This window comes from Mesoplodon bidens (genome assembly GCF_964165515.1).
Source record: "Mesoplodon bidens genome assembly, chromosome: 1".
Lineage (NCBI taxonomy): Eukaryota > Metazoa > Chordata > Mammalia > Artiodactyla > Ziphiidae > Mesoplodon > Mesoplodon bidens.
The window spans coordinates 58,967,648-58,989,117 of record NC_138176.1 but is presented as its reverse complement, the minus strand read 5'-3'; the positions used below and the strand labels follow the sequence as shown (position 1 = coordinate 58,989,117).

Below are 21,470 nucleotides of genomic sequence, written 5' to 3'. Positions count from 1 at the left end.
TTATTTCTCTGGAAAGAACTTGTGCCTAGGAAACTGAATGGAGCCCAATATGGCTTCAACATAGAGAATGAGGGGTATTTGAAAGAGATGTAGTTGTAGTTCAGTGAATACTGTGGCCATCATCATTAGTTTACTCCTGACACCCTGGAGCTTCCCCAGTGCTTCTCTCTTACAGGGCTTGGGTGCTTGTGTCTTCATTCAGTTCTGTGAGCTGCCCTAGATCCTTCCAAAGACTTCTTTTTTCCCCTCCTGTTACCAGGCTAGGATTCTGTTGTTTACCATCCAAGAGCGCTAACTGATATAGACACTTCTCCATCCTTATCTTGCTTTCTTGCTTGCCCACTTAGCATCAGTCAACACATTTCTTACTTCTTGGAGGAGTATGGTCTCTAGGCTGATGTGATCCCACATTCTCCTGGCTTTACTCCCATATCTCTGTTCTTCTTCAGTATTTTTTTGTTGTTGTTGTCTCTGCCTCATCTCCTTTACTGATCTTCTAAATGTCAGAGTTCCCTACACCTCAAGGCTGAATCCTCTCTTTTCTCTTTTCAGTCATTCCCAGTGGTTAAAAGCATGGACTCTGCAGCTAGAGTATGTTGGTTCAAATTCCAGACTTGTTCATTCCTAGCTGTGTGACCATGGGAAAGTCACTTAACCATTCTGTGCTTCAGTTTCTTTATTTAAAAAGTTTACTTTATAGGGCTGCTAAGAGAATGAAGGCAATTAATTACCTCTAAAGTGCATTGGACAGAGCTTATTTCACCATATGTACTCAATACATATTAGTTTCACTATAATTTTTACTAATCATCCATTCTTGTGACCTTGTATGCTGGTGACTCTTAAATTTATACCTTCAGCCCAAAATTCCCCTCTTAGCTCTGTAATCATATATCCAACCACAGTAACTTATAAAACTTTATGAGGCTAAATCTGAACTTTTGACCCCTGACTCTTAACACCCCATTCCCACTCAGCATTTTTTCTCCCAGTTTTCTGTGTCTTAGCAAACGGCTTCCATATCTGTCCATTTGCTTAAGTCAGAAAGTTTGGAATCATCTGTACTGTTTCTCTTTCTCTACTGGTCACTTTCAATCCATCATCATATTCTGTCATTTTTATTTCCAAAATACAGATCAAACTCTTTCACTCATCTACGTCTCAAATACCACAATTTTTGGTCCAAGTCACCATTATATTTTGGCTAGACTCCTGCAATATCTTCCTTACTGCTTTTCTCTTCTTCATCCTTCCTCCTTGACCAAACCCCTTATCTGCCAAAACACAGGTCATGTTACTCCCCTACTTAAATTATCAATGGCTTCTTACCACACTCTGAACAATCTAGCCTACAAGGCTCTGTGTAACTTGTTCCATGCCCCGCTGATGGCCTCATCTTATAAATCCCTCTCTCCTTCAACCTCAGTCATGTTAATCTCCCCTTTCTTGTCTTAGGACATTCAGACTTGCTGCTTCTTCAACTGGGGATCACTTTATTCTTGCTGGTTTCATGAGTGGTTCTCTCTTTAGGGATGACATAAAACACCTGGACTTAAGAAAGACTTCCTGTATCAGTTAGAGCAGGGGTCCCCAACCCCAGGGTTGCGGACCAGTACCGGTCAGCGGCCTGTTAGGAACCGGGCCGCACAGCAGGAGGTGAGCAGTAGGTGAGCGAGCTAAGCTTCCTCTGCCACTCCCCATCCCTCCCCATCACTCCCCATCCTTCCCTATCGCTCCCCATCCCTCCCCATCGCTCCCATTACTGCCTGAACCATCCCCTCCTCCCGCCCCCGGTCTGTGGAAAAATTGTCTTCCATGAAACCGGTCCCTGGTGCCAAAAAGGTTGGGAACCACTGAGTTAGAGCCATTCAGAGAAACAGAACTGTGTTCACGTGAGAGAGAGAGAGAGAGAGAGAGAGAGAGAGAGAGAGGATTTTAAGGAATTAGTTCTTGGGATTGTGGGACTGGCAAGTCTGAAATCTGTAGGGCAGGCGGGCAGGCTGGAAACTCTCTGTTACAGTCATGAGGAAGAATTCCTTCTTCTCTAGGAAATCTCAGATTTTGTTCTTAAGGCCTTCAATCGATTGGGTGATGCTAACCAGATTATCGAGGGTCATCTCCTTTACTTACACCTACAAGGTTAATCACACCTACAAAAATAGCTTCACAACAACATCTAGACTAGTGTTTGACTAAACAACCAGGAACCAAGGCCTAACTCAGTCAACAAGTAAAAATTAACCATCACACCTTCTAGGTCCCCTGTGTCCACATGAATCTCACTCGCAGAATTCTATCCTTTTCCTTCATTAAATATACCACAGTTTACACTTAATTATTTTACCCTTTCTTATTAATTATACACTTTCTACACCAAACTCTAGTGTCTATGAGTTGAGGACAATTCTCTTTTATTTATAAATATATATCCAATATTATCAAAGTACTTGGCATATAGTGAATATTCAGTAAAGGATTGGTGTTCCATATATGTTTGTGGAAAGTATTCACAACCAGGAGGAGCTTGAGATGTGAAGTTTTGACTGAATCTCCTAAAATTCTATGGGAGTTAGAATGTCATAAATTAAGCATAATTCATTAGAATGTTCATAGATAAGGAAATTACTGATTCTATCACATTTTCTTTTGACACATTTCTTTGTATTTCCCTGAAGGTAAATTATTCAACACAGATTTAAGAGGATTTATAGTCTAACACACTCAACTCAAATGTAGCATTGAAAAGACAAAGTTTTGGCAACTTATTTTATTTTAATGAGGATTTGAACACCTGCCAGGGTCACCGGAATAATTGTCAGTTAGGCTTATATTAATGAACACGTTGAAGTGGAATTGTAAAAAATGGAAAAGGATCTGACTTTATGGGGTAGGTTCACTGCCAGGAGCTTGCAGTGATGAATGTTGCCCCGGATTTATTGTTAGTTTTAGACACAAAACATCTAAAGTTGCACAGCAGACTCTTTAGGGAGCATGTACTGAATCTGAAACATTATTTATTGGGCTCCCAGTGATGTATTTGTGTGAACCAGTTAGTGCTTCCAAAAAGAATATGAAGGAGTAATGTTGTTAAAGTTGATCCACACAGCATCTTACCACCACCCTGTGTTGGGTTCTGTGCTGTGAAGACTTGGTTCCACGTACAACAAATTGTATTCACAAATCCTTAGAGGAAGGAGCTTTTGAACTTGCTATGCATGCATTTCTGATATAATGCTAAGGGAAGTAGCAAGGCTTGAAGCATTCAGAAGACAGAGACATTATTATTATTTTTAACAAATCTTGATCCCTCAAGGGATATGTGAGTTTGAGGTCAGTAGACACATTACTCCCAGACTAAAAAAATTTGCCTCAGGAGGATGAATTGAACTAACTTAAGAAATCTGTATGATTCTCTAGAAAAATTCAGTAGAAGGAAGTTTTATTGATTTTTTCAGAGTACTGGTTGTTCTGCTAATCCAGATTCTCCCTCTATCAACATACACTGCTCTCCAGCTACAGACTACATTTCCTAGCTTCCGCTGGCAGTTTAGGTGACTAGTGAGCCCGGGGAATGTAAATGAAAGTGATATATATATATATATATATATATATATATATAACCTTTGTGTTATCTCTAACTTGGGACAACCATGTGCCTCTGGTCTATGTCTCTTTCACCTCCCCTCAGGACATTAACATGAAAATGACCTAGTTTGCACAATGCAGAAGGGGCCAGTAGCCTAGCCAAGGGATACAGGGCAATGTGCTAGAAGGAATCTGGATCCCTGAATGTCCTGATGGAGCAGAACTGCCCCATCAGCCTGGACCAACCCACCTGTGACTTGAGAGAAAAATAAAATTTGAATTTACTTACAACATTGTTGTGGGTAAATGGATAAAAATTTAGAAGATTTTAGAAGTGCTTCTAGGGAATGTTTGCTTTCTATGAGGGTTGTTTTTATGTAAGTTGTTTTGTAAAATTACCTGCATCTCTAGGTAGCATTTTATGTTTAAAACATCACGACTTATGTTATCTCTATTGATTTTCACAAAATCTCAGTCAGGAATTCATTAGGAGAAATACTAGGTCAGTTTCCCCAAGAATTCAAAAGACAGAGTAAAATCAAACAAAAACAAAGAGCACTATTTCCCAGTGTGTCCTTAGGGAAGGGTGTAGGCAAAGACATTTAAAAAAAAAAAGCTTCTAGACAGTAACATGATTCAGATGACAGCATGATGACAGTGGTGCTAATGATAATAATATTAATGGGAGTAATAATCATAATAGCTACATTTGGAGTGTTATCATGAGACAGGTTCTGTTCTCTGTGCTTTACATCTATTATCTTTGCAAAACATCTGTGAGATTCTGCTTCTCCAGTTTTGCAGATGACATAAGTGAAGCCCATAGCGGTCAAGTATCATGCCCAGTGCTAACCAGAACTGGAATCTAGTCACATTGACATTTTATTCCAGAATATGTGCAGTTTTGTGTTGGGGTGAGTTACTATTTCAGGACTGAGACTGCTGTCCTTAGAAAAGTCTGCTTGCAAGGTTGGCCAGGAGACTAGGAGGCCGTATGGTCACACAGGTGAGAGATGGCCTCTGTGTGTGAGGGGAAATGGCAGAGGGAAAGGCGGGAAAGGAAGGTGTAGATATGAGAGATACAAAGAATGGCAAATTGACCAAGCTTCTAGAATAGTTAGGTGCAGGAGGTTCTAAGGGGAGAATCCAGGAAGACATCTGAGTTTCTAGATGACTGGATAAGTGGAGGTAACATTTATTGAGAAAAGACAGGTTCAGGAGGTAAAGATGAGTTAAGTATCCTGCATATTTCACTTAATGAAAGTAAAAACAATTTTAAAAGTTAGGCATTATATGGATGATGCAGGATGACTTTGGTCAGTGATTAGGGTCTAGTACTTTAATCCCCAAATCAAATACTGAGTGGTACCATGAGCCAGATGTCTGGAATTGGGAGTGGAGAATATTGAGATGAATCATGCTCATGACTTGGTCTTCAGGAAGCTCATAGATCAAACAAAAATAAGGGTCTTCAGTGTACTTTTACTTCCTTTTTTTCTTCAGGTTTTCCTTTCTCTTTCTCTCTCTGTCTCGCCCTCTCTCTCTCTCTCTCTCTCTCTTTTTTTTTTTTTTTTTTGGTAGAGGGAGAGGGGGAGTGGTAGGTCTTGGTGAGGGGAAGGGTTGGTAAAGCCCTTCAAGGGTAAATTCCTCTTTGGAATAAGGATGGAGTAGAGGGCAGTGTTTAAGCTGCTGCCTTTCCTATGGGGATTCCCAAGCAAACAAAGAGGAGGCTAAGAGTTGGAGTGCAAACCAATAGATCACAGTGTCCCAAAACAGGGAACTCCTGATCAACATAGGTATAATGGTTATTTGAAAGTAAAGTTAAATGCTCATGACTACTTGCTCATTATCAACTAAAAATAATTTATCTGTAGGATATATGTTGAAAGAATCTGTACATGTATAACTGAATCACTTTGCTGTACACCTGAAACTAACACAACACTGTTAATCAACTATAATGTAAAATAAAAAGTTAACAAAACAAAACAAAATAACCAAAAAAAAGAGAGAAACTCCCCCTGCCCCAGCCACACACACATAAATACATGCCTATATAAAGTATCTAGGAGAATAAAGAAGAATATTAAGAGTAGTTACCTCCAGCAAGTTGGAATGGGGAGTTGACTGTATATAGGACACTTACATATCTCAATTTACAGCCCTAGTATGATTTCAAATGTTTTGCATAGCACTTAATTAGGTTAAGATAAAAAAGAAACAAATAAAACAAGAAGCATCTAATTGCCACAGAATATATGCAATGTAAACTCATGCTTAAGGCCATATACTTCAAGATGACATCATGATCTTCCTTATGAATTTTAGTTACTTTTGTACTAAGAAGAATTAAAGGAAAAAATGAAGGGCTCTAATGTCTATTTTTCACACTCTAAATGAAAGGGATTATGTAAAACATTTCTCATCCTCCTCTCATCTACATCAGTATTAAAATCCTGAGTCTTCAAATGAAAATTTGATATCTTGAGAAGCTAAACTACTTGCTCAAGGTAAGAAATGGCAGTTGAAAGGTTCAAGCCCAGGAGAGCATGTGCACCACACCAGCCCCTGGGATTCAGAAGGGCTGCCATGTTTATCTCCTTAGACCTGTAGACAACCTTCTCCTCAGAGAGCCCTGCTTCTTGGAAGTCTGACAGAAAACTCTGCTAGGGCATAGGAACACTTTAACTCCGTTTTTCTACCTAGATTCTAGAGTACATGAGTAATACTTTGCACTTAAGGAAGACTTTTTTTTTTTTTTTTTTTGCGGTACGCGGGCCTCTCACTGTTGTGGCCTCTCCCATTGCGGAGCACAGGCTCCGGATGCGCAGGCTCAGCGGCCATGGCTCACGGGCCCAGCCGCTCCGCAGCATGTGGGATCTTCCCAGACCGGGGCACGAACCTGTGTCCTCTGCATTGGCAGGCGGACTCTCAACCACTGCGCCACCAGGGAAGCCCTTAAGGAAGACTTTTATCTGACTCTTTCAAGAGCAGAATAAAACCATTTATTATCCACCTCCCTTCATGAGTGGAAAGGAAGATCTTAATCCCTAATTTGCTGACAGGGAAACAGAAGCTGCCAGGAATGAAGTGATTTACTGAAGGTCATACAGTCAGTCTACAAAAGCCTCAAGAATAACTCCGAGGGTGTAGCTTCAAGATGGTGGAGGACTAAGATGAGGATATCATCTTCCTCCCTACAAATACATCAAAAATACATCTACATGTGGGAAAACTCCTACAGAACACCTACTGAACACTGGCAGAAGACCTCAGACTTCCCAAAAGGCAAGAAAAACTCCCCACGTACCTGGGTAGGGCAAAAGAAAAAAGAAAAAACAGAGACAAAAGGATAGGGACGGGACCTGCACCAGTGGGAGGGAGCTGTGGAGGAGGAAATGTTTCCACACACTAGGAAGCCCCTTCGCTGGTGGAGACTGCAGGTGGCGGAGGGGGGAAGCTTTGGAGCTGAGGAGGAGAGTGAAACAACAGGGGTGCGGAGGGCAAAGCGGAGAGACTCCGGCACAGAAGATCAGTGCAAACCAGCACTCACTAGCCCGAGAGGTTTGTCTGCTCACCCGCCGGGGTGGGCGGGGGCTGGGAGCTGGGAGCTGAGGCTCGGGCTTTGGAGGTCAGATCCCAGGGAGAGGACTGGGGTTGGCTGCGTGAACACAGACTGAAGGGGGCTAGTGCACCACAGCTAGCAAGGAGGGAGTCCAGGAGAAAGTCTGGAACTGCCTAAGAGGCAAGAGACCATTGTTTTGGGGTGCAAGAGGAGAGGGGATTCAGAGCACGGCCTAAATGGGCTCCAGAGATGGGCGCGAGCTGTGGCTATCAGCATGGAGAGCAGAGACGGTCATGAGACGCTAAGGCTGCTGCTGCAGCCATCATGAAGCCTGTGTGCAAGTACAGGTCACTATCCACACCTCCCCTCCCGGGAGCCTGTGCCGCCAGCCACTGCCAGGGTCCCGTGATCCAGGGACAACTTCCCTGGGAGAACACATGGCATGCCTCAGGCTGTAGGAATGTCATGTTGGCCTCTGCAGCTGCAGGCTTGCCTGGCATACCGTGCCCCTCCATCCCCTCCGCCACCCCACCTGAGTGAGCCAGAGCCCCCTAATCAGCTCCTATTTAACCCCTTTCTGTCTGGGTGGGGAACAGATGCCCTCAGGCAACCTAAAAGCAGAGGCATGGCCAAATCCAAAGCTGAACCCCAGGATCTGTGCGAACAAAGAAGAGAAAGGGAAATCTCTCCCAGCAGCCTGAGGAGCAGCAGATTCAATCTCCACAATCAACTTGATGTACCCTGTACCTCTGGAATACCTGAATAGACAAGGAATCATCCCAAACTGAGGAGGTGGATTTAGGGATCAACTGAAGACATCGGGTTTACTTTCTGCCTCTAATTTGTTTCTGGTTTTATGTTTATCTTAGTTTAGTATTTAGAGCTTATTATCATTGGTAGATTTGTTTATTGAGTTTTCTCTTCCTTTCTTTTTATAAATATATACATACATTTTTCCTTTTTCTCCTTTTGTGAGTGTGTATGTGTATGCTTCTTTGTATGATTTTGTCTGTATAGCTTTGCTTTTACCATTTCTCCTAGGATTTTGTCTGTCCATTTTTTTTTTGTATAGTTTTTACCACTTGTTATCATAACTGGATTTGTTTTTTGGTTTGGTTGCTCTGTCTTTCTGTTTTTTTAAATTACTTTTTCATTTTTAATAATATTTTTTTATTTTTTATTTTACTAACTTTTTCTTTTCTCTTCTCTTCTTTTCTTTTCTTTCTTTTTTCTCCCTTTTCTTCTGAGCTGGGTGGCTGACAGAGTCTTGGTGCTCCAGCTGGGTGTCAGGCCTGAGCCTCTGAGGTGGGAGAGCTGAGTTCAGGATATTGATCCACCAGGAACATCCAGGCTCCACATAATATCAAACAATAAAAGCTCTCTCAGAGATCTCCATATCAATGCTAAGACCCATCTCCACTCAATGACCAGCAAGCTACAGTGCTGGACATCCTATGCCAAACAACTAGCAAGACAGGAACACAACCCCACCCAACAGCAGAGAGGCTGCCTAAAATCATAAGTTCAGAGATACCCCCAAAATACACCACCGGATGCGTTCCTGCCCACCAGAAAGAGAAGATCCAGCCACATCCACCAGAACACAGGCACCAGTCTCCTCCACCAGGAAGCCTACACAATCCAATGAACCAACCTTACCCACTGTGGGGAGACATGAAAAACAACGAGAACTACAAACGTGCAGGCTGCAAAAAGGAGACCCCAAACACAGTAAGTTAAGCAAAATGAGAAGACAGAGAAATATGCAACAGGTGAAGGAGCAAGTTAAAAACCCACCAGACCAAACAAATGAAGAGGAAATAAGCAGTCTGCCTGAAAAAGAATTCAGACTAATGATAGTAAAGATGATCCAAAATCTTGGAAAGAGAATGGAGAAAATACAAGAAACATTTAACAAGGACCTAGAAGAACTAAAGAGCAAACAAACAATGAAGAACTGCACAATAAATAAAATTAAAAATTCTCTAGAAGGAATCAATGGCAGACTAACTGAGGTAGAAGAATGAATAAGTGAACTGGAAGATAAGATAGTGGAAATAACTACTTCAGAGCAGAATAAAGAAAAAAGAATGAAAAGAATCGAGGACAGTCTCAGAGTCCTCTGGGACAACACTAAATGCATGAACATTTGAATTATAGGGGTCCTAGAAGAAGAAGAGAAAAAAAAGGGACTGAGAAAATATTTGAACACATTATACATGAAAATTTCCCTAATAGGGGAAAGGAAATACTCAATCAAGTCCAGGAAGCACAGAGAGTCCAATATAGGAAAAATCCAAGGAGAAACACGCCAAGACACATATTAATCAAACTATCAAAAATCAAGTACAAAGAAAAACAACAAATAACATATGAGGGAATCCCCATAAAGTTAACAGCTGGTCTTTCAGCAGAAACTCTCCAAGCCAGAAGGGAGTGGCAGAACATATTTAAAGTGATGAAAGAGAAAAACCTACAACCAAGATTACTCTACCCAGCAAGGAACTCATTCAGATTTCATGGAGAAATTAAAACCTTTACAGACAAGCAAAAGGTAAGAAAATTCAGTACCACAAAATGAGCTTTGCAACAAATCCTAAAGGAACTTCTCTAGGCAGGAAACACAAGAGAAGGAAAAGACCTACAATAACAAACCCAAAACAATTAAGAAAATGGGAAGAGGAACATACATATTGATAACTACCTCAAATGTAAATGGATTAAATGCTCCAACCAAAAGACATAGACTGGCTGAATGGATACAAAAACAAGACCCTCATATATGCTGTCTACAAGAGATCCATTTCAACCCTAGGGACACATACAGACTGAAACTGAGGGGGTGGAAAAAGATATTCCATACAAATGGAAATCAAAAGAAAGCTGGAGTAGCAATTCTCATATCAGACAAAATAGACTTTAAAAGAAAGACTATTACAAGAGACATAGAAGGTCACCACATAATGATCAAGGGATCAATCCAAGGAGAAGATATAACAATTGTAAATATTTAAGCACCCAACATAGGAGCACCTCAATACTTAAGGCAAATGCTAACAGCCATTAACGGGGAAATCAACAGTAATACAGTCATAGTAGGGGACGTGAACACCCTACTTTCACCAAGGGACAGATCATCCAAAATGAAAATAAATAAGGAAACACAAGCTTTAAATATTACAATAAACAAGATGAACTTAATCAGTATTTATAGGACATTCCATCCACAAAGAACAGAATACATTTTCTTCTCAAGTGCTCATGGAACATTCTCCAGCAACGATCATATCTTGGGTCACAAATCAAGCCTTGGTAAATTTAAGAAAATTGAAATCATATCAGGTATCTTTTCTAACCACAGTGCTATGAGACTAGATACCAATTACAGGAAACAATCTGTAAAAAATACAAACACATGGAGGCTAAACAATACACTACTAAATAACCAAGAGCTGGAGGAATCAGGTTCTCTGACTTCAGACTATACTACAGAGCTACAGTAATCAACACAATATGGTACTGGCACAAAAACAGAAATATAGGTCAATGGAACAGGATAGAAAGCCCAGAGATAAACCCATGCACCTATGGTCAACTAATCTATGACAAAGGAGGCAAGGATATACAATGGAGAAAAGACAGTCTCTTCAATAAGTGGTGCTGGGAAAACTGGACAGCTACACGTAAAAGAATGAATTTAGGGGCTTCCCTGGTGGCTCACTGGTTGGGAGTCTGCCTGTCAGTGCAGAGGACACGGGTTCGAGCCCTGGTCCAGGAAGATCCCACATGCCATGGAGCGACTAGGTCTGTGAGCCACAACTACTGAGCCTGCACGTCTGGAGCCTGTGCTCCACAAGAAGGGAGGCCGCGATGGTGAGAGGCCCGTGCACCGCGATGAAGAATGGTCCCCGCTTGCCACAACTAGGGGAAGCCCTCGCACAGAAACAAAGACCCGACACAGCCAAAATAAATACATTAATTGATAAACTCCTACCCCCAACATCTAAAAAAAAAAAAAGAATGAATTTAGAACACTCCCTAACACCATACACAAAAATAAACTCAAAATGGATTTAAAGACCTAAATGTAAGACTGGACACTATAAAACTCTTAGAGCAAAATATAGGAAGAACACTATTTGACATAAACCACAGCAAGATATTTTTTGACCCACCTCCTATAGCAATGGAAATAAAAACAAAAATAAATGGGACCTAATGAAACTTAAAAGCTTTTGCACAGCAAAGGGAACTATAAACAAGATGAAAAGACAACCCTCAGAATGGGAGAAAATATTTCCAAATGAATCAATGGGCAAAGGATTAATTTCCAAAATATATAAACAGCTCATGCAGCTCAATATTAAAAAAACAAACAAACCAATCCAAAAATGGGCAGAAGACCTAAATAGACATTTCTCCAAAGAAGACATACAGATGGCCAAGAAGCACATGAAAAGCTGCTCAACATCACTAATTGTTAGAGAAATGCAAATCAAAACTACAATGATGTATCACCTCACACCGGTCAGAATGGCCATCATCAGAAAATCTACAAACAACAAATGCTGGAGAGGGTGTGGAGAAAAGGGAACCCTTTTGCACTGTTGGTGGGAATGTAAATTGATACAGCCACTATGGAGAACAGTCTGGAGGTTCCTTAAAAAACTAAAAATAGAATTACCATATGACCCAGCAATCTCACTACTGGGCATATACCCAGAGGAAACCATAATTCAAAAAAAGACATGCACCCCAATGTTCATTGCAGCACCATTTACAATAGCCAGATCATGGAACCAACCTAAATGTCCATGGACAGACAAATGGATAAAGAAAAAGTGGTACATATATACAATGGAATATTACTCAGCCATAAAAAGGAATGAAATTGGGTCATTTGTAGAGATGTGGATGGACCTAGAGACTGTCATACAGAGCAAAGTGAGTCAGAAGGAAAAAAACAAATAGCGTATATTAATGCATATATATGGAATCTAGAAAAATGGTACAGATGAACAAATTTGCAAGGCAGAAACAGAGACACAGATGTAGAGAACAAATGTATGGACACCAAGGGGGAAAGCTGGGGGTTGGTGGTGGTGGTGGTGGGCTGAATTGGGAGATTGGGATTGACATGTATACACTAATATGTATAAAATGGATGACTAATAAGAACCTGTTGTGTAAATAAATAAATAAATAAATAAATTTTTAAATGGTGAGTTTTAAAAGGTTTCATTAAAAATGAATATCTCAATTGTTTTCATGGAAATGATTTTTTGATCTTAAGGACTTGAGATAATTGTTGTTCAGGAAACCAAGTGTAGTTGATTTGCTTCTCTGATGCTAAGATCCTTCAGATTGCTGCCATCCTGTAAAATAAGAGAGCTGCTGCCCTGCTTTAGGGCCTCTCTTGCTATATTTTAGGGCATATTTATTAGAGTTGTACACTGACTATAGGAAAAGAAATAAAAATTAAAGGGCCACTCATTTTCTTTATCAGAGATATTGATTAATATGTTCTGAGCAAACTATGAAGTCCTTTCATTTAAAGAATCATATAAAGTATGCTTTGGGTACATTCAGGTCTGATGGAAATTTATCTCATAGGATGGGGTAGGGGGACAGAAAGACAATGAAGAGAGATGAGACAAATTAAAGATAGGAAGGAAGGGGAAGAGGCAAAAAAAAGGAGACAAGAATTGATGCAGAGAAGAGACAAAGGAAGTAAAAGAGGAGGGAGAGAATGGAGGAATGAAGAAACAGAGAAGGGATCAGGAGGATAGGAAAGGGGGGGAGAAAAGAGGTCGGGAAAAGAGAGGGAAGTGGGACACATGCACCCCAATGTTCATTGTAGCACTATTTACAATAGCCAGGTCATGGAAGCAACCTAAATGTCCACTGACAGATGAATGGATAAAGAAGATGTGGTACATAGATACAATAGAATATTACTCAGCCATAAAAAGGAATGAAATTGGGTCATTTGTTGAGACATGGATGGATCTAGAGACTGTCATACAGAGTGAAGTAAGTCAGAAAGAGAAAAACAAATATCGTATATTAATGCCTATATGTGGAATCTAGAAAAATGGTACAGATGAACCGGTTTGCAGGGCAGAAACTGAGACACAGATGTAGAGAACAGACGTATGGACACCAAGGGGGGGAAAGCGGCAGGGGGTGGGAATGGTGGTGTGATGAATTGGGCGATTGGGATTGACATGTATACACTGATATGTATAAAATTGATGACTAATAATAACCTGCTGTATAAAAAAAAAAAGAGAGGGAAGTGGAGCAAAGGAAGAAAAGAGGACAAGCAGGCAAAGAAAAAAACCAAACAAAGCAATGAATGAAGACTTCAGAGCCTGGGCAATTTTTCATGAAGTGCCACTTGTAGAAGAGAGGCTGTGGAGATGCGGCTTCCGAAGGTGAATGATGGCAGTAATCATGATTCCAATTTGCAACAAATGGCATGAAAGGCAGCCAGACCCCAAACTGGGAGACCTACAGTGAAGGCAGTGGAGTGATAATGTAGCAGCAGTGCAAGGATGCTGAGAGGTTGGTTAAGTTCTTTATTAGGCAACCATTTTGTATCTGATGCATAATCCATTGTTATAAAGAAAAAAATTTATCACAAGATCTCTGAATTAGAGCAAAGGAGTTTGGATGTTCACAGGAATGCCTTTGAAATTCTATTCTACGATGAGCCTTCTCTTAGCATTTACTCTCAGCCAAGACTTGGTCTTTTTCACCTCTTTCCCTCCCTATCCTCACTGTTCAGTGGTTTGCTGCTGTCAGGGGTCAGTGCTGTTTCATTGTAAGTGCTTCCTCTCTCTGTTGCAGCCTAGGCATGACTAAGAATTCTTGAGCCTAATTTTCAAAGACCCTTTCTCTTTAGGTCTGTTTATTTGTATGTGTCATCTTGATAGATGACACATCTTGATGTGTAATATGAGTCCTACCTGTGTGGGGTAAGCACCCATCTCCATTATATCACCTTCCTCCCCACCCAGTCCACCCCCACAAATGCCTGGGCATCAGAAGAGGACCAGGTATCAGAGGAGCAATGGAAGGAAACATTTAGGTAGCCCAGGCAGGGAGAGCAGTGAAGAGCAGAAATGGGGTAGAGAGAAACCCCATGGAGTCAGAGAGGTGGTGGAAGTTTGTGTGTAATATGCATGTTGGGACCTTATAAAAATATTCTGAAAAGGCAGCTAGCATTACAAATTCTGTAAGTAAATTTTTGTGTGGATACCGTAGAAGAGGCAGAGTTTTTCATCTTCATGAGGTTGGACAGAGATAACACTGAGGTGGACAGATTTCAAGAGGATGGAATTAGCAGAGATCTCTGGACTCTATAGATTCCTACAGACCATGGAATGGAGGCTGTTAGGGGCTGGATTTGAGGAGGAATTCAAGCAATTTACTAGGATCTCAAGGGACACCTGTATCATATGTAACTATGGTTTACATATGTGTAAGAACATAACACATCGTGGGCTGTGTATGCCACTTAATGTATGACCATTTAATACTTTTAAGGATGAATTACTTTCAAATAAATTCACAAGGGCAAGTGTTCTCTGCCTATTCAGACCATTAGCTCCTTGAGGACAGAAGCATATCTCCTCTGGCTTTAGAATACCCTGCAGTATCTAGCTTAATCCTGAGCATATACCAAGGCATCACTAAGAGTGTGTGCCTGACAGATTGCCCAGCCCACTCCTTGTTTCTCACCCTCACCCTCACCCTCTGGTGTGCAAGGACTGTCACTCTTCTTGATGATGATTCACTCAGGAAGGAACATGAGAGGTGCACCTGGATCACAGAGAACCGAAAGGACGGACTACCTACAGATACCTGTTGTTCAGAGTCATGGGTAACATGCTCTTTTAGAAATTATCAAACTTATCATGACTTTTCTGCAATGCTAGGAGTGGAGTTCCTTGATAGGCTCCAATCTATAGTCAATTAGTCCTATAGACAATTAGAGCTTATTGAAATGATGTCGATATAACTGAAAAGGAAAAAAAAAAATCCCAACTAGAAATTGAATAAAGTAAACCTTTCTTCTGTACTCATCCTTGCTTGATTGTACAAGCAATGGTGTACCAAAGTGAACCAAAGCCCAAATGGATATCAACAATTTTCATATCTAGGAAAGATCTATAAGAAGTGTACATAGGATGAAGCTCTCACAGGACTGCACATTTTCCCTTTTTCCCTCTCGTTTCTCACTGCTCCTCTGAGAACTGTGTGAAGGTAAAGTCAAAAAGAAAGTTCTTACATTCTTAAATCCTCTGTAAAGAATCTGGAGCTCCTTCTTGGTAAATTTGCTCTGGGCTTCCAGAAGCTCGAGAGCCTCAGGCCGATGCCTGACGGTGGCCATCTCCAGTTCATCTTCCACGCTGTCTGTGGAGGAAAACCAAAGTCTTAAGAACGGTCACTGCTCACCAATATGTATACACAGCAACACAGGAAAATGGAATGAAATGCTTACTGCATGTCTGACTTTTCCAGAGGAAGGATTCTCACACTGCTAACAACAGTCTTTACAGTTCCCAGAGGATACAGTATTAAGCTAATTCTACATAATATTTTTTCAAACTTTCTAGTCATCAGACACCACACTATGAACATTTTTACAGTACAGTTTGAAAAGTGTAAAAATCATGGAAAATCTTAACACTTCAAATGTGTGTATATATCAAGCACTAGTTATAAAAATGGAATTTTAGTTTGATAGCAGTCTGTACCACCCTTGTATCATGCAACTGTGAGATAGGACTCTGTTAAATACACTCTGAAGATTCCATTAAAGTCAAATATTTTGCCTGGGGCTACAAATAAAACAGAGAGATCAGGTGCTGAAATGAGTAAAGTACTCAGCTGCCAGTTTGACTGGCATAAACCCAGTCTTCATAGGTGCACACTGGATGGACTGGAGCCCAGGGAACTTCTGGCTACACCCTACTTTGCAGCCAAGGGAATCCATAGCTACGGATAAATGCTGAAATATTATACTTTTCTTTGTGAATTATATTTACACTATAATTTCTCAAAGATGCTCTACACAAAAAAAGAATTTTGTGTCCATGTAAATTTGGTAAATTCTGTAAAGTTTAATGTAGTTTGGGAGCAAAACACTGGAATATAAACGTTTTGAGAGGATTTGCAACAAAGAATTCTGTTTAACTTTGTTTAACTCATTGACCCCAAAATGTATTTGTCCACTGAACTCTTTTTCCCCACAAGTAACCTCTGCTAACATCTTCATCTGTGCCCTAGGGTCCTGTAGAATGCAAGTCGGGAGGTATTGGGATATATTAGAATCTGGGTGCCCAGGTCTCAAAGTATAGCATCCTTAAGTAATTTCAGCTGCTTTGCAGTGGGGCCCAATGGAGATCTAAGAGATTCTTCCTGCCATGGTCCAGTCCACACTTCAGCTAAGGAACTCCTCATATCCAGGGCCAGTACTGAAGCCATGGCTTCTCTCCATTATATCCCTTACTCTTAGCTACAGATTCCCAACTCAAACAGCTGAGGCTCAGGAGAATATCTTCTCATCAACTGGTCTCAGGGCCACACACTCTTGATTCCATGGCTCATGTGTTAGTTGGAAATTTAGACATTTTTGACTACAAAAGTCACATAATTTTTGATAATTAATGATGCTGCCTCTCATTAACATCTGTGCCTACTTACTGCCCTGACACTTTGAGGGCAGTGAGGGGCCAGAGCTCTCACTTATCAGTGAAAAGAAAGTCAGTGGAACCTTAATCTTGGTGTGTCTTAATTACTGCCCTCAAGCAGTTTACAAAAGACCACTGATGGCAATGAAATAAATACTTGGAAAGGTTGTGTTTGTCAAAGTGAGGAAGAGGAGATAAAAGCAAATATTTGTTTTGTACTTTTCATATTATAATAGTTTATTTTGGAACAATGATATGAAAAAGCTGCAGAATAATGATGGGGGGATAAGAATAATAAAAGGCTATGAAAAGATGGGCAGGCCATGAATAAAATCTGAGCTGACAAGGATAAAATTGATGAGGAACTAAATGCAGTGTGTACCTAAAGAATTTGCACAGGGCTAAAAGTAGCTGAGAAAAGGCAACTAGGCATTAACAAACTGACCTCAGGCTGGGTTTTATGGGGAAAATTTAAAAAGCTAAAATGGGTTTTTTTCAATTTTCTTTTTTGTTCTTTGGATTGGATGGGTTGATTCTACTCTGGGTCCTGAGCTTGAGAGGATGTAGGAAGATGGTCCTCCATAAGATTTCTGTTGATCCAGTGCATTGGACTGTGTTGAAGTTATTGCAGTTGTCAATGCAGAAATACATGCCACAGAATAGGCCTAATATAAATAGACAATAACAGATGGAAAGACTCTGCTTTCTTGAAAATGTCTTGATGAAAGCATCTTTTGAATCATTTACAGTATAATTTCCTCAACTTAAAATATTCCTCTTTCCTTTTTCCTCCAATTGAAATACATATATCTTTTATAATCCCATTTAAATATTACTGCCTTCTTTCTGAAGCCTTTCCAATTATTCCATCATGCAGAACTGATGGGTCCCTGGTCAGAGCTCTAACGTCTTACCTACCTCTCATATAGCATGTAAAACACTAATTACATTTATGATCTGTTCATGTCTGTCTTCTTCATTGTGAGTGCCATGAGGACAGGAGCAATGTCTTAACAGATCTGTATATCCTCTGGACCTAACATAGAGTCTAATACCCCAGAGTTCCTCAAAAATTATTTGGGGGATGGATGAATAAGTGAATCAATTAACAAATGATGTTGCCACTGAAGTCTCAATCCCCTTGGAGCCCCTTGAACCTTAGCTGCCCTCTAGAAAATTATTTCTCAAACTGGGGTTTGTGGACAGTTGGTGGACCTTGAATGCTTTCTTTGGAATCACAGTATTCTCTATGCATTGTTCTGAGAAACACAGCATGGGCCAAAGTAGAGGAAATTTTAATCAGATTTCATGAGCAATCTTTCAATCATAGCATAACCTCCTCTAAACCTAATGACCTTTCCACTGGAAAGAAACAAAATAGCACATTAACTTCTCAGCCTTTGTAACGACAGAGCAGTCAAAACCACACTACCAACAAGGTTTCTTCCTCCAGCTGGCTCAGACTTGCAGATGTTGAGACTGAGACAAAAGAACCGGGGCCAAAGGGTCAGTGTAATTGAGTTAAACATGTGTGATAGGATGAGCATTGTGTGCAATATTCAAAGCACCACACTTGAAGAGTCTGCCTGCAGACTCTTGTTTTCCTAGCTGACTGATACCTTACATCTTAATGACTCCTACCTGCCAAAGGGCTGTTTCTATTTCTAGAAGGCTGACAAGCTCTAAAAACACACCTGAAATCATCCCCAATCACCAGCATATGATAAGTTATAAAAGCAACATCACCTAACCCAATCAAGATGCTGATTTGGGAGGCAAGCTCTGTGGAGAGCACAGCACGATATCTCATAGGACTGGGAACTTCAGAGTGTGACTCAGCCACCACTTAAAAGCATGCACTCTGGGGGTTTTTAATAGAGTGCTTCAGATTTATTAAGTTTGTTATATGCCAAGAGATGGGCTAGGTGCTCTATTAATATAATTCTAATCCTCACAATAACTCCGCAATGAGGTAGAATTATCCATTTTTTTACATATGGAGAATCTGAGTCTCACAGTGATGAAGAAATGAGTGACCAGGTGTCACACAGGAGAAAAGACAGAGGTAGAATTTATACCCAAGTCTTTGATGCCGAACCTTATGTTTTTTCTACTTTGCCAAACTCTCTCTCAATACTGACAGAAATAACAATGATAAAAATAATATTTTTCTCTCCTCTCTTGCACTGTCAAATGTCTCAGAAAAGTTGACTGTATCCACTGGGTCCATTTCCTACCTCCTGTTCTCTTTTTAATCTATTGCAGTCTGACTTCTGGCCTTGTTATGAGTTGAATTATGCCCCCCTAAAATTTGTATGTTGAAGGCGTAACCTCCAATATGACTGGATTTGGAGATGTGACCTTTAAGAAGATAATTAAAGTTCAATGAAGTCATAAGGGTGGGACCCTAATGTAATACAAATGGTGTCTTTATAAGAAGAGAGAGAGAGACACCAGGGATACACAGGCACAGAGGAAAGACCATGTGAGGACACAGTGAGAAGGCAGCCACCTGCAAACCAAGGAGGGAGGCCTCAGGAGAAACCAACCCAGCTGGCATCTTGATTTTAGACTTCCAGCCTCCAGAACTGTGAGAAATAAATTTCTGTTGTTTAAACCACCCAGTCTGTGGCATTTTGTCATGGCAGCCCGAGCTGACTAATATATGCACCTATATTCAAAAGACATACAACTCCAGTAAAAGCAGGTTTTGCTATTCACAGTGAGCCCAGTGAGCACTGGGTAGTTTAGCCAATCATATCATTTAATCTTTATAGCACCCTATCATCCCTATTTTATAGATGAGAAGACTGAGGCTTGGAGAGAGAGGCTAAGTAAATTGTTCAAGTTCGGATGACTAGTTAGTAATGAAGCAGACAGCTGTCTCTAGCACCCTAAAGTCCAACTTTTTATTTTATTTTAATTTTTAAAAATTTTAATTTTGGGCTTCCCTGGTGGCACAGTGGTTGAGAGTCCGCCTGCCGATGCAGGGGACACGGGTTCGTGCCCCGGTCCAGGAAGATCCCACATGCCGTGGAGCGGCTGGGCCCATGAACCATGGCCGCTGAGCCTGCGCATCCAGAGCCTGTCCTCCGCAACGAGAGAGGCCACAACAGTAAGAGGCCGGCGTACCGCAATAAAATAAAATAAAATAAAAATTAAAAAAAAATAATTTTACTGGAGTATAGTTGATTTACAATGTTGTGTTAGTTTCAGGTGTACAGCAAAATGATTCAGTTATACATATACATATATTCATTCTTTTTTAGATTCTTTTCTCTTATAGGTTATCATAGAATACTGAGTAGAGTTCCCTGTGCTATACAGTATGTCCTTGTTGGTTATCTATCTTATATATAGTAGTGTGTGCATGTTCATTCTAAGCTTCTGATTTATCCCTCCCCACCACGTTTCCCCTTTGGTAACCATAAGTTTGTTTTAGACATCTGTAAGTCTGTTTCTGTTTTGTAAATAAATTCATTTGTATCATTTAAAAAAAATTAGATTCCTAAACTACAATGAGGTATCACCTCACACCAGTCAGAATGGCCATTATAAAAAGTCCACAAACAATAAATGCTGGAGAGGGTGTGGAGAAAAGGCAACTGTCCTAAACTGTTGGTGGGAATGTAAATTCATACAGCCACTATGGAGAACAGTATGGAGGTTCCTTAATAAACTAAAAGTAGAACTACCATATGACACAGCAATCCCACTACTGGGCATATATCCAGAGAAAACCATAATCTGAAAAGATACATGCACCCCAATGTTCACTGCAGCACTATTTACAATAGCCAAGACATGGAAGCAACCTAAATGTCTATCAACAGAGGAATGGATAAAGAAGATGTGGTACATATATACAAGGGAACCTCCATACTGTTCTCCATAGTGGATTAAAGTCAGAACCAGATGGCACTCTGGTCTCTTGAATCATCTCCAGCCTTCTGTCAAGGTGCAACTACATAAACATCTTGCTATTGGAATAGGATTGCTAATGCCAATGCTGCTTTTGCATCCTGAGGCAAACTGCATACAACTAGTATGCAGTATTCATGTATCTTCTAACAGATTTATTTTTAATCAGATGACAAATTCCCAAACCCAGACAACCTTGAGCTTCCCAGACTGTCTTTTTTTGTTCTTTGTTACTTAGATTTCAGTCTCTCAGGGCCAAGGATGTCCTATGTCTGAGTTAACAGTCCCCTCAAGCCATGACACATTTGGGCTAGAAATTGGAATTCAAATCCCCTGGGATCAACAGTATGAGTTTTAATAATAGGCCTCTTTTTCTCATGTCTCACAACTTCTCTTAAAATACAGTGGAAGCCTATTGCAGCCCAATTCATAATTATGCAAATTTGACTCTATCCGATGTCAAATCATATCCCCCAGAACATCTTGCTTTACAAACAAATATGAGTGTGAGGCCTGCCTTCCTAAGACACACATTTGTAAACAAGGATTGTAATGTTAAAGTAAAACTGTTTATGAAGAATAATGTCGCTCCTTCCAAGAAGCTGGTTCAGAGATGAGCCCTTGCCTTATCGTAGCAGGGAACATTGTAAGACTTTTGCCACATTCTTCTACCTGGGACCTGCCAGACTACTGGATAG

The 21,470-nt window shown here is 40.5% G+C and overlaps 1 protein-coding gene across 4 annotated transcripts in view; it reads right to left on the bottom strand.

Moving 5' to 3' along the window:
- KCNIP4 (potassium voltage-gated channel interacting protein 4) overlaps nt 1-21,470 on the bottom strand; it is a gene marked incomplete at its 5' end in the record, with an annotated part of 1,198,624 nt that overhangs the window by 85,185 nt on the left and 1,091,969 nt on the right. For 2 of the 4 annotated variants that reach the window (XM_081253795.1, XM_081253794.1), the window contains one exon: nt 15,447-15,567. In XM_081253795.1, coding sequence (XP_081109921.1) covers nt 15,447-15,567 — 121 coding nt within the window. Of the gene's footprint in view, nt 1-15,446; nt 15,572-21,470 lie in introns of all 4 variants that reach the window. The other 2 variants (XM_081253796.1, XM_081253797.1) reach the window with 1 other exon arrangement.